This window comes from Macaca fascicularis, chromosome 20, assembly GCF_037993035.2.
Source record: "Macaca fascicularis isolate 582-1 chromosome 20, T2T-MFA8v1.1".
NCBI classification, from domain to species: domain Eukaryota; kingdom Metazoa; phylum Chordata; class Mammalia; order Primates; family Cercopithecidae; genus Macaca; species Macaca fascicularis.
Window position 1 is genome coordinate 42,525,471 of NC_088394.1, and position 13,198 is coordinate 42,538,668.

General features: G+C 47.8%; 1 protein-coding gene across 2 annotated transcripts in view; it reads right to left on the reverse strand.

The window, feature by feature from the left end:
- SHCBP1 (SHC binding and spindle associated 1) overlaps positions 1–12,997 on the reverse strand; it is a 50,168-nt gene extending 37,171 nt beyond the window's left edge. The window contains exons 1-3 of one of the 2 annotated variants that reach the window (XM_005591827.5): positions 12,884–12,997; positions 1,118–1,285; positions 541–656 (exon numbers count right to left, since the gene is read on the reverse strand). In XM_005591827.5, coding sequence (XP_005591884.1) covers positions 541–656; positions 1,118–1,285; positions 12,884–12,986 — 387 coding nt within the window. In that variant the 5' untranslated portion in view covers positions 12,987–12,997. Of the gene's footprint in view, positions 1–540; positions 657–1,117; positions 1,286–1,410; positions 1,553–12,883 lie in introns of those variants that run through there. The other variant, XM_065537651.2, reaches the window with a different exon arrangement.
- Positions 12,998–13,198: the final 201 nt, after the last annotated feature.

Sequence of the window (13,198 nt, forward strand, 5' to 3'; positions counted from 1 at the left end):
ACCTTCTTTTAATTAATTTATACCAGTTTAATTCCCTGGTAACAACTCCTCAGTTGCCTTTAAAATTTGCAGAACACTTCCTGCAACATGGCAATGAGATGTGAAAAACATCTCATTTTTTTTTTTTGAGATGGAGTTTTGCTCTTGTTGCCCAGACTGGAGTGCAATGGTGTGATCTTGGCTCACCGCAACCTCTGCCTCCCTGGTTCAAGCGATTCTGCCTCAGCCGCCCTAGTAGCTGGGATACTGGGAAAAAACCAGCCGGGCATGGTGGTTCATGCCTGTAATCCCAGCACTTTGGGAGGCCAAGGCAGGTGGATCACCTGAGGTTGGGAGTTCGATACCAGCCAGACCAACATGGAGAAACCCCATCTCTAGTAAAAATACAAAATTATCTGGGTGTCATGGCTCATGCCTGTAATCCCAGCTATTTGAATCAGCTCATAAACTTTAATTAAAAATAAGCACTTAGGCTATAACAGTCTGAAGTAAAGTGCTTATAGCTACAGACAAAGGTCTTAAAAACAAAATTAACCTTACCTCAACCAGTACCTTGAACACGTTAGTGTGCCAGACTGCCCGCCATCCAGATGGCTCAAGGACCTTCTCCAAGAACTCAGCTGTGAATTCCTGTACCTCAGAGGCCTTGCAGTCAGCTACAAACAAATTAAACACAAGAAGAATTGAGAATACATAAAGCAGAGGGAAGTTAATAAATCCACTTTCTCAGAAACAACAACTGGCAATCTGAGGGACTGAAACAAATAATCTACTTGTAAACTAAAAAGATAAAAGACAGAAAAAACCAGCCGGGCATGGTGGTTCATGCCTGTAATCCCAGCACTTTGGGAGGCCAAGGCAGGTGGATCACCTGAGGTTGGGAGTTCGATACCAGCCAGACCAACATGGAGAAACCCCATCTCTAGTAAAAATACAAAATTATCTGGGTGTCATGGCTCATGCCTGTAATCCCAGCTACTAGGGCGGCTGAGGCAGAATCGCTTGAACCAGGGAGGCAGAGGTTGCGGTGAGCCAAGATCACACCATTGCACTCCAGTCTGGGCAACAAGAGCAAAACTCCATCTCAAAAAAAAAAAAAAGCAAAAAACCTACTCACCTAAAATGTAATCTTGATAGGCTCTGAATCGCTCATAGAACAAAAGTTGATTTGTTTGGAAAATTTCTGGGAAAAAGGTTTTTCCTTCAGGCATAAAACTTTGTAAACTAGAACCTGGTTTATCACGGTAGCTACAATCACTGCATGAATCTTCATCTTGGAACAAACCTAAAAAAAAAAAAGCAAAAATAAGCAAGCTCCAGTGTCTTATTGAATGCTTCGATTTTCATATCCTTGCATAGAAATCCCAAACAAAATACAAACAAGAATTTGAATATGAATGGTCTACTTACCTCTACCACTGTCAGAAGAAACTAGTTTTCCAAACTTAAAAAGATTTCAAAATGCAAATTCTACTTCAAAACAATAAGAATTTAAGATCTTTCAAAGTTAGATTTTTGTTGTTGTTCTGTGAGGTTTTGTGGGTGAAAGGACACAAAGATACAAAAATGCGTACCCTCCCTTCCCCCCCGCCCCCCGATGTTGCTAAACTCTTTGTTCTGCTTTCTAATCTCTGCACGTACCAGAGGTTTCGTAAGTTCTGTAAGTACATGTTTTTCTTTCTGAGGCCAGGTCACAAGGAATGTTTAAGTAAGATAGCCAGGTCACAAGGTGTGTTTAAGCAAGAGAGCCATAAATTGGTTGTGCAACCTGACGCAATATAATTAACTGCCTTTGTGTAAAACTGCTCTTCTGCCTCAAGGGTTGTACTGAAATATCAGAAATGGCGGGAACCAATCATAGTTTGCCAAATCGCTTTGTTCAAACTCCAGCCAATCATACCTCTAATTTGTATAATGATTCTATGCCTACTTTCCTTAGACTATATAACATTGTTCGGAGCTCAGTGGGGGAGCTCTCCTGCCCGTCTCGTTTCACAAGCAAGTGAGAGCTCCAGGTTCGAACCTGTAATAAAGATCCTTGCTGCTTAGCTTTGACTCTGGACTCTGGTGGTCTTCTTCGGGGAATAAACGGTCTGGGCATAACAAATGGGGGCTCGTCCGGGATTTCCCCCAAGCCCACCAGACCCCCAAGTCAACGGATCTTAATCTGTAGGTAAGCCGGCTTTGTCACTGTCTGTCTTTGTCTCTGTCTGTCTCCCTGAAATTTCGCGAAATCCGTAATCTGTAACCTGTATTGGTCTGTTCTGTAAGTGGCACGGTCTTGGCGGACGCGCTAGAAGACAGCCACTCGGGACTGGTGGGAGACGTCCCCCAGTGCCCATCTGGGGGCCTCCATCCTTGGTTGCCCCGTCTGACTCAGGTCGGAAGTCCGACACGCGCTCGGGAATGCTTATCGTTATCACTGTCTGTCCGTTATTGTTAAGTGTTAAGTGTAAGCCCAAAATGAAACATAAAACCTTTTCTTCCCCTTCCAGGACCGGACCTGTCGGATACTCCCCTCTGCTTCACACTCATTTTCGTCCCCCCTTCTCTTTGTAGGAGCAGTCCAAAGATGGGCAACAACCAGAGCATGCCGCTCTCACTCCTTGTTACCAATTTTAAGGATGTGAAGGCTCGGGGGCATAACTTAAGCGTAGAGCTAAAGAAAGGAAAGCTAGTTACTTTCTGCCATTCGGAATGGCCCTCTTTCGGCGTAGGGTGGCCCTCCGAAGGAACTTTCTGTCTCTCTATTATTACTAAGGTAAAAACTAAGATTTTCCTGCCAGGGCAGTCAGGACATCCTGATCAAATTCCTTATATTCTAGTGTGGCAAAATCTTGTGGAAGACTCACCGCCCTAGATAACTCCATTCATCCTTGAGCCTTGCAAGGTCCTAGTAACGCGACCTACAAGACAAAGGACTCCCTCTGCTCCCTCGGCCCCTGTGCTGCCGGACAGCCAGGACCCCCTAACGTTAGAACCCACATTTCCCCCACCATATCCGCACCTTATCCCGCAGGACCCAGTCCCCCAGGGTGGTGCTTCCGTAGAGGGAAACCGAGAAGCGGAAGCAGCCGAGAGCGAAAGTAACCTGGGGGGGCCGGCCGGCCGAACACGAGGCCGCGTACAGTGGGACCAAGCTTCCCGACTCCCTGACTCCACTGTAGCCCTGCCTCTCAGAGAAATAGGATCGCTCGATGATACCGGGCTCTCCCGTCTCATGTATTGGCCTTTTTCCACCAGTGATTTATACAATTGGAAGTCCCAAAATGCTCGGTTCTCAGATAATCCCAAAGATCTAACCTCGTTGTTAGACAGTGTCATGTTTACTCACCAGCCGACCTGGGATGACTGTCAACAGCTCCTCCGAATCCTGTTCACAACGGAGGAGCGGGAAAGAATCCAAGTTGAGGCCAGAAAACTGGTTCCAGGAGATGACGGCCAGCCAACTGCAAATCCTGACCTCATTAACGCGGCTTTTCCTTTGACCCGGGCCAGATGGGACTACAACACGGCAGAAGGTAGGGGACGACTGCTCATTTATCGCCAGACTCTAATGGCGGGTCTCCGGGCTGCAGCTCGCAAGCCCACCAATTTGGCTAAAGTATATTCTGTGTTACAAGGTAAGACAGAAAGCCCCGCTGTGTATTTAGAGAGATTAATGGAAGCCTTCAGACAGTTTACCCCTATGGACCCGGAAGCACCGGAAAATCAGGCAGCGGTAGTAATGTCCTTTGTAAACCAGGCAACACCAGATATTAAAAGAAAACTCCAGAAATTAGAAGGTTTAGAGGGAAAGCAGATTCAGGACCTCCTTCAGATGGCCCAGCGAGTTTATAATAATAGGGATACTCCAGAAGAAAAACAGTTCAAGGCAACCAAAGAAATGACCAAAGTCTTAGTAGCAGCTTTCCCCCAGGCAGGGAATGGCCAAAGCAGAAAGCAGAAAAAGCAAGGCTCTAGGCAAGGATTAGAAAAGGATCAGTGTGCTTATTGCAAGGAACGTGGTCACTGGATTAAAGACTGCCCAAAGAAACGGAGACCAGCTAACTCTACCTCCGTACTCGTTACCCAGGACTCTGACTAGGGAGGACGGGGTTTGGACCCCCTCCCCGAACCCAGGGTAACTTTGCAAGTGGAGGGGTCCCCAGTTCGCTTCTTGGTCGATACTGGGGCGGAACGCTCAGTCCTAACCAAACCAATTGGAAAAATGTCTAAGAAAACATCCTGGGTGCACGGGGCCACAGGCATCAAAAAATACCCCTGGACAACCCAGAGGACTGTAGACTTAGGAACGGGAAAAGTCTCCCATTCCTTCCTAGTCATCTCAGAGAGCCCCTGCCCTCTACTAGGGAGGGACTTGCTGACAAAGATGGGGGCCCAAATCCACTTTGAGCCAGAAGGGCCCAAGATAACTGATTCCCAAAACAGGCCAATATCTATCCTGACTGTCACCTTAGAAGATGAGTACCGACTCCATCAAGAGCAAAAGCCCCCCGATCAGGAAATTGACTCTTGGCTCCAGCGTTTCCCTGAAGCGTGGGCAGAAACTGGGGGCTTGGGGCTAGCTAAACATCGACCTGCCATATTTGTGGAAGTTAAGCCAGGGACGGACCCGGTTCAGGTTTGGCAATATCCTATGCCCCTGGAGGCAAGAGAAGGAATTACGCCCCATATCCGCCGACTCCTAGACCAGGGAGTCCTACGGGCTTGCCACTCATCCTGGAATACTCCACTGTTACCTGTTCGTAAACCCAAAAGTACGGACTACAGGCCAGTACAGGATTTAAGAGAAGTTAATAAAAGGGTCATGGACATACATCCCACTGTGCCCAATCCATACACCCTTCTGAGTGCCTTACATCCCGAAAAACAGTGGTATACCGTTCTTGATCTAAAAGACGCTTTCTTCAGCCTTCCTCTGGCTCCCAAAGTCAAGAACTCTTTGCATTTCAATGGACGGATCCTGAGAGGGGCATCAACGGTCAGCTAACATGGACCAGACTGCCACAAGGGTTCAAGAACTCGCCAACCCTGTTCGATGAAGCCCTTCATGAAGATCTGGGTGAGTACCGGCGGCAACACCCTGAAATAACTCTTTTGCAATATGTTGATGATCTCTTAATAGCGGCCAGGTCCCCGGAAACTTGAGTTCAAGGGACTGAGGACCTCCTGAAGACTCTGGGGGAGCTAGGCTACTGAGCCTCAGCAACAAAGGCTCAGATCTGCAAGTCAGAGGTAACTTATCTGGGGTACCTATTAAAAGGGGGGCAACGCTGGCTAACCAAAGCCCGAAAGGAAACAGTCCTACGCATCCCTAGACCCCAGTAAACACAGCAAGTGAGAGAATTCCTGGGGTCGGCAGGGTTCTGTAGGTTATGGATACCCGGATTTGCTGAGTTAGCCAAGCCCCTATACCAGGCAACAAAGGAACGGCAGCCCTTCAATTGGACGGAAGAGGCTAAGCTGGCCTTTCAGCAAATCAAAACTGCCTTGTTATCAGCCCCCGCGCTGGGGCTCCCTGATGTCTCCAAGCCCTTCCACTTATACGTGGATGAAAGTAAGGGTGTTGCAAAAGCCGTGTTAACACAGTACCTAGGCCCCTGGCAGAGGCCAGTTGCCTATTTGTCAAAAAAATTAGATTCAGTGGCTGCTGGCTGGCCACCCTGCCTCCGGATAATCGCGACGACCGCCCTAATGGTCCGAGACGCTGATAAACTTATCATGGGGCAAGAGTTGCACGTTATAACCCCGCATGCCATTGAAGGCGTCCTCCGGCAGCCGCTGGACCGATGGATGAGTAACGCCCGGCTCACCCACTATCAAGGACTGCTGTTAAACCCCCTCAGAATAACTTTTCTGCCCCCAACCTCTTTAAACCCTGCTTCACTGCTGCCAAATCCAGACTTGGACGCCCCGTCCCATGAGTGCACTGAGATACTGGCTCAGGTGCATGGGGTGCGGGAGGACCTGCAAGATCGTCCACTCCCCGACACAGAACTCATCTGGTTCACTGATGGCAGCAGCTACGTCCACCAAGGCCAGCGGTATGCAGGAGCAGCTGTAACGTCAGAGACTGAGGTAATCTGGGCAGAACCCTTGCCTCCAGGGACATCGGCCCAAAGAGCCGAGCTGATAGCACTCACACAGGCCCTCACCCTAGGGGCAGAGAAAAAACTAACAGTATACACGGATAGCCGCTATGCTTTCGCTACTGCGCACATACATGGGGCCATCTACAGAGAGAGGGGACTATTAACAGCTAAAGGCAAAGAAATAAAAAACAAGCAAGAGATCCTAGCTCTATTAACTGCTTTGTGGAAACCAAAGAAATTGGCTATTGTACATTGCCCTGGGCATCAGAAACCAACTACGCCAATTGCTCGAGGCAACTTCTTAGCCGACCAAACCGCAAAGAGCATAGCAAAAGCTCCCAGTCAGCTCCTCGCGCTCCAGCTCCCTGATCCTGGCCCGCGAAATTTGCCACGTTTTCCCGACTATACCGAACAGGATCGCGAATGGATGGACACGCTTCCCCTAAAACAGGTTCAAAATGGGTGGTGGACTGATATAAATGACCAAACCATCCTACCAGAAAAATTAGGACGGCAGGTGTTGGAACATATCCACCGGACAACCCACCTGGGTGCCCGGCGAATGATAGACTTAATCAGGCACGCCAAGTTCAGAATCAGACGCATAGCTGAACTGGCCAGCAATGTCACAACAAATTGCAAAGCCTGCCAACTGAACAACGCTTGCCCCCAAACCCAGACTGCCGCAGGAATCAGGTGTAGAGGAACTAGGCCTGGTGTCTATTGGGAAATAGACTTTACTGAGATAAAGCCTGGAAAATATGGGTATCAGTACTTACTTGTCTTTGTAGATACTTTTTCAGGATGGACAGAAGTGTTCCCAACTAAGAGAGAAACTGCTCAGGTTGTAGCAAAGAAAATTTTGGAAGAAATCCTCCCCAGGTATGGCTTTCCCGTCCAAATAGGGTCAGACAATGGACCAGCCTTCATTGCTAAGGTAAGTCAGGATTTGGCTTCCATTCTTGGGGCAAATTGGAAATTACATTGTGCTTATAGGCCCCAAAGCTCAGGACAGGTAGAAAGGATGAATTGGACTCTAAAGGAGACCTTAACTAAATTGACCATGGAGACTGGCGCTAATTGGGTAGTACTTCTCCCCCACGCTCTGTTCCGGGCCCGAAATACCCCTTACAGACTGGGCCTCACACCATATGAAATCATGTATGGCAGACCCCCACCCCTGGTCCCCAGTCTAAAAGATGACATACTCAAACCTGAAACTGAAAACGTCTCTGAGCTCTTGTTCTCCTTACAAGCCTTACAGAAAATTCACCAGGAAATTTGGCCCAGACTACGAGAACTGTATGAGGCAGGACCTCCGCCAACGCCTCATCCGTTCCAGCCGGGAGACTGGGTCCTAGTCAAGCGCCACCGGCAGGAAACTCTTCAACCCAGGTGGAAAGGACCACTGCAAGTACTCCTGACTACTCCCACCACTCTCAAGGTAGAAGGCATCGCTTCGTGGATCCACTACACACACGTCAAACCAGTGGACCCATCATCCGACCGTCTCGGGCCGTCTGGAGCACCGGTTACATGGACTGTAGACAAAGCTAAGAACAATCCCTTAAAGCTAACCCTGCACCGTCATCCCCATAGCCGTAACCATGTCTAGCTTACCTATGCTTTTATGCCTTATGCATCTGACTCTCCTCACTGCTGTGCCGTCTAATCCCTATGTCTGGAGGTTCTGGCTCTATGAGAACAAAACTCACCCCAGGGAAACCCCCCAAGCGGGTAAACTGCTAGCTAGCGCAGACTGCCCCCCCTCCGGGTGTAATACTATAGTTTACCTCAATTTCACTAAGTTCCAGATTGCCCAACCAGCAATACCCATGATCTATTTTGAATATGATCAGACTGAATATAATTGTAAAAATTATTGGTGGCACCAGAGTGCAGGTTGCCCATACAGCTACTGTAAGATGCACTCTGTCCGATATTGGACAGAACAACAAGGGTGGTATTTTTACCAAACTGAGTCCCCAGTCACCTATACCTGGATAATTAGAGACCCGTGGGACTCTCGGTGGACAACCCCGCAACATGGAGGGGTATACTATTCATCAACTAGTACCTGGCCCAGTAGCCACTTATATTTGTGGCAAAGTCTAGTCCAGATTCAACCCTTAATCCATACACAGATCCACAGACAAGAAACCAAGTTATCACAGGACTTGCAGCCCTTCTCTTGGCTGACCTTACTACAGGAAGGGCTAGCAGTCACCAACCTTACTGGCTTAGGCGACCTGTCCTCTTGCTTTATGTGTGCCACCCTAGGAAGACCGCCATTAACCGCTGTTCCCCTATCCTCACCCCCCCCAACAAACTATATACCAGACTCTAATTTATCAACAGTTGCAATACCCAATGTAGCCCTGTATCCTGACCCTTACCAGGAAAAATACCCCTACTGTTATTCAGCATTCAGTAGCAGCCTCTGCAACCAGACGGCTACATACCCTAATAGCCCCATACGTGCTCCCCCTGGTGTATTCTTCTGGAGTAACATGACCCTGCTAAAAACTCTGTCCAAAAGCATCTCTGACGGGCAGCTGTGTATCCCCGTTACACTAGTTCCCCGACTGACTCTGCTGACCCCGGCAGAGTTTATAGGCTGGGCAGGGACTGCCCCAACTGAAACTACGCGACATAGACGGGCAGTTTTTCTACCGCTAATTGCCGGAATATCCTTAACCACCTCTGTCGTTGCGGCGGGGCTAGCAGGAGGGGCGTTACAACACTCCATGATAGAAAACGATAAGTTACTTCAACAGTTTTCCCTGGCTATGGAAGCATCAGCCGAGTCACTTGCATCTCTCCAGAGGCAACTCACTTCCCTGGCCCAGGTAACTTTACAGAATAGAAGAGCCCTAGATCTGCTCACCGCAGAAAAAGGGGGAACCTGCATGTTTCTCAGAGGAATGCTGTTTCTATATTAATGAGTCAGGATTAGTTGAAGAGAGAGTCCAACGTCTACATAAACTAAGCTTAGAAATGAAAAAGCAGCAATTCGCTACAGCTGCTAACAATTGGTGGAACTCTTCAATGTTTTCCCTTCTGGCCCCCCTTTTAGGCCCCTTGATGTCCTTATTACTTCTATTTACCATAGGCCCCTGTGTAATAAATAAGATTTTACAATTTGTCAGAGAGAGATTTGATACGATCCAACTCATGGTCCTCTGCAGCCATCACCAGCCTCTCCTGCACCCAGAAAGTGAGGTTGCACTGTAAAACTCCGAAAATCCAAGATTGGATGTCCAGTTACTTATGAGAGGGGGAAATGAAAGGACACAAAGATACAAAAATGCGTACTCTCCCTTCCCCCCCGCCCCCCGATGTTGCTAAACTCTTTGTTCTGCTTTCTAATCTCTGCACGTACCAGAGGTTTCGTAAGTTCTGTAAGTACATGTTTTTCTTTCTGAGGCCAGGTCACAAGGAATGTTTAAGTAAGATAGCCAGGTCACAAGGTGTGTTTAAGCAAGAGAGCCATAAACTGGTTGTGCAACCTGACGCAATATAATTAACTGCCTTTGTGTAAAACTGCTCTTCTGCCTCAAGGGTTGTACTGAAATATCAGAAATGGCGGGAACCAATCATAGTTTGCCAAATCGCTTTGTTCAAACTCCAGCCAATCATACCTCTAATTTGTATAATGATTCTATGCCTACTTTCCTTAGACTATATAACCTTGTTCGGAGCTCAGTGGGGGAGCTCTCCTGCCCGTCTCGTTTCACGAGCAAGTGAGAGCTCCAGGTTCGAACCTGTAATAAAGATCCTTGCTGCTTAGCTTTGACTCTGGACTCTGGTGGTCTTCTTCGGGGAATAAACGGTCTGGGCATAACATGGGGAAGCAGAAGGCTGTTTGTTTTTGTTTTTGTTTTAGAAACGGTCTCACTCTGTCACGTAGGCTGGAGTGCAGTGGTGCAATCATAGCTCACCACAACCTCAGACTCCTGGGCTCAAGCTACCCTCCTGCCTCAGCCTCCTGAGTCTCTGGGACTACAGCAAAGCATACAGCCTGTGATTTATACTGCAGTTAGCAAGTTACAATAATCAAGTATCTTAGTTAGTTATTTCCAAAACAATTCCATAAAGCTCCTTTAAGAAAGGGAGCTGACTTCCTCTCAGATGGGTTAAACCCTCCCTTTATTTCCTACAATATCAGTCTGTCAATCACCCCTCAATAAACAGGGATGAGAGAGTCTTAATAATCCATAAGGTTTACTTCAGTAAGATTATTCGGTTCCTCCTCACTGATTTCAATGACTCTGTCTAAGGAAAAGATTGGAAAATGCAAATCACATTAGGTTTGGGCTGTATATAATGTTTCATAAGGTATGATTCAGCCAGTGGCATATCTAATTCTGTGTAATAAGATGTTTTTAATAAATGAAACAACTACTAAATAAGCAATGCTAAAAAGGGTAGCATTTAGAATGTAGAGTAGTTTCCAGAGGTGGTTTCAGGGAAGGTAACTGAGCTGTTAGCAGATACCTTTTTTCTCCCTCCCCCTTGATTTTCTCCTTCCCTTTCCTCCTTCCTTCCATTTCTTTGTCCCTGTTCAGGCCACCAGAAGTATTTGACCCACAGATGACCAAAGTGTACTGAAGGGTCTACTGCTCACAAACACTGATGCACATGAGCCTTAGAAGGCATCAGTACCTTACTGGTTATGTGACAATCACTCTGTGCCTCAGCTTCCTCGTCTATAAAGGAAAGATAAAAATAGTACACCTACTTCAATTAAGAAGATTAATTATTTGTTAATAATTTACAACAGTGCCTATTATATAATGTATGTTTACTAAAGAAACAGTAGTACTTTAGCACCATTCTTTTTTTTCCAGCACCATTCTTTATAGCTTTATGGAGGTATAATTAACATAAAGAAGTTATATGTATTTAAAGTGTATAACAAAAATAAAAATAAAAATAAAAATAAATTAAAAAAATAAAAAATAAAGTGTATAACATGATGGCCAGGCGCGGTGGCTCACACCTGTAATCCCAGCACTTTGGAAGGCCGAGGTGGGCGGATCACCTGAGGTCAGGAGCTCTAGACCAGCCTGGCCAACATGGTGAAACATGGTGAAACCCCGTCCCTACTAAAAATACAAAAATTGGGCCGGGCGCGGTGGCTCAAGCCTGTAATCCCAGCACTTTGGGAGACCGAGGCGGGCGGATCACGAGGTCAGGAACTCGAGACCATCCTGGCTAACACAGTGAAACCCTGTCTCTACTAAAAATACAAAAAACTAGCCTGGCGAGGTGGTAGGTGCCTGTAGTCCCAGCTACTGGGGAGGCTGAGGCAGGAGAATGGTGTAAACCCGGGAGGCGGAGCTTGCAGTGAGCTGAGATCCAGCCACTGCACTCCAGCCTGGGTGACAGAGCGAGACTCCGTCTCAAAAAAAAAAAAAAAAAAAAAAAATTAGCCACGTGTGGTGGCGGGTGCCTGTAATCCCAGCTACTTGGGAGGTTGAGGCAGGAGAACCACTTGAACCCCAGAGGCGGAGGTTGCAGTGAGCTGAGATTGTGTGCCACTGCACTCCAGCCTGGGCAACAGAGTGAGACTGCCTCAAAAAAATAAAATAAAAAATAAAGTGTGTAACATGATGTTTTGATATACCTTTACATTATGATTACCACAGTAAAGTGAATTAATATTTCCATCACCTCGCATAATTACCTTTTGTGTGTGTGTGGTGTGAACACTTATATCTACTCTGTTAGCAAATTTCAAGTACAAAATTTGCGTCGTCACTGCATCATCACGTCATTGTCTATTAATACTGTAATAATAATACAGTATTATTAACTATAGTCACCATGCTGTATGTACATCAGATCCCCAGAACTATTCATGTTGCATAACTGAAACTTTGGACCCTTTGACCGGCATCTCCCCATTCCCCCCACCCACTGGCAACTACCACTCTACTCTCTTTCTGAAACTTCCTCTTTTTTAGATTCCCCATATAAGACATGTCATGCAGTATTTATTTTTGCAACCACTTTAAAAACTTTATTTCACTTCATCTTCACCACAAGTACAACCATTGGCTTAGTCTTCCAGATAGGAAAACTGAAGCCAAGTGACTTTTGCCACTTGGAGAGGTGGGTTAGCAGTGGAATTGTCACACTTCTGTTTTCTCACTTTGTTGGGACTCTGCTACACAATACAACGGAAAGTGTTAACGTAAAAACGTGAACCAGCTTAAAATACCAGAAAAAAAAATAGTAACGAAACTCTATGAGGAGGAAGAAAGGGCAGAGAACTAGGAGACCCCGGCTCTATTTCTGGACTCTGGCCCAAGTTGGCGCTCCTCACTTTGGACACGTCACTACCCTCCGTGGACAGGACAGCCATGTAGGCCAAGGGTTCAAGCTTTCCTCTTCTTCGGAAAAGGGAAGTGTGGTTCGTGATCTCCTTTGAGATGCAGATGAAAAAGATGACCTCTTGAGCAACGGTAAATGCACAGTTTCCGCAAAACCCATCTGGATTGGGAATTCCTAGACCAATCCAGCTCCCTCCAATCTCGGGGCGGGCTGAGGCCAGAGAGTGCAAAGACAGGGGGAGATGGGGAGAGGGAAGAGAGGGAGTCCCTCACCCCCACGGCACCGCCCGACTTTGACGTCCGGTCACTGGGTCCCGGCCGCGCACCGCCGTTCCCGCCGCCCTGGACAGACGGGTCCAGAAGGCCCGCGACCCAGGCGCCCTCCGAGGGTCCCGACGCCCCAGGCCTCCGCTCAGAGGCGGCACCTCGGGCCGGGCATGGAGAGCTCACCTTTCTCCAGAGACGCCGGCTCCTGCTCTGCCGCCCAGCCCGTGCGCTCCGGCGCCATGGCCGCCGCCTCCAGACCGCCGCCAGTCAGCGATCCGTCAGCCATTTCAAATTTCCGCGGACGGTCGCCCAGGCAATGACGTGATGACGCAGGCTCTGCTGATTTGATAGTCGGGCCGAGGCCGTGGACCAATTAGAGTCCGGCCCCGCTCCAGCCCCCACCAACCCCGCGGCGGCGCCCCAGGCTGACAGCTGTTCTTGTTCAAGTGCCCGGCCTTTGCTTTTCTGGGATGAAGTTGAAGAAAGTCGAATTGGGAC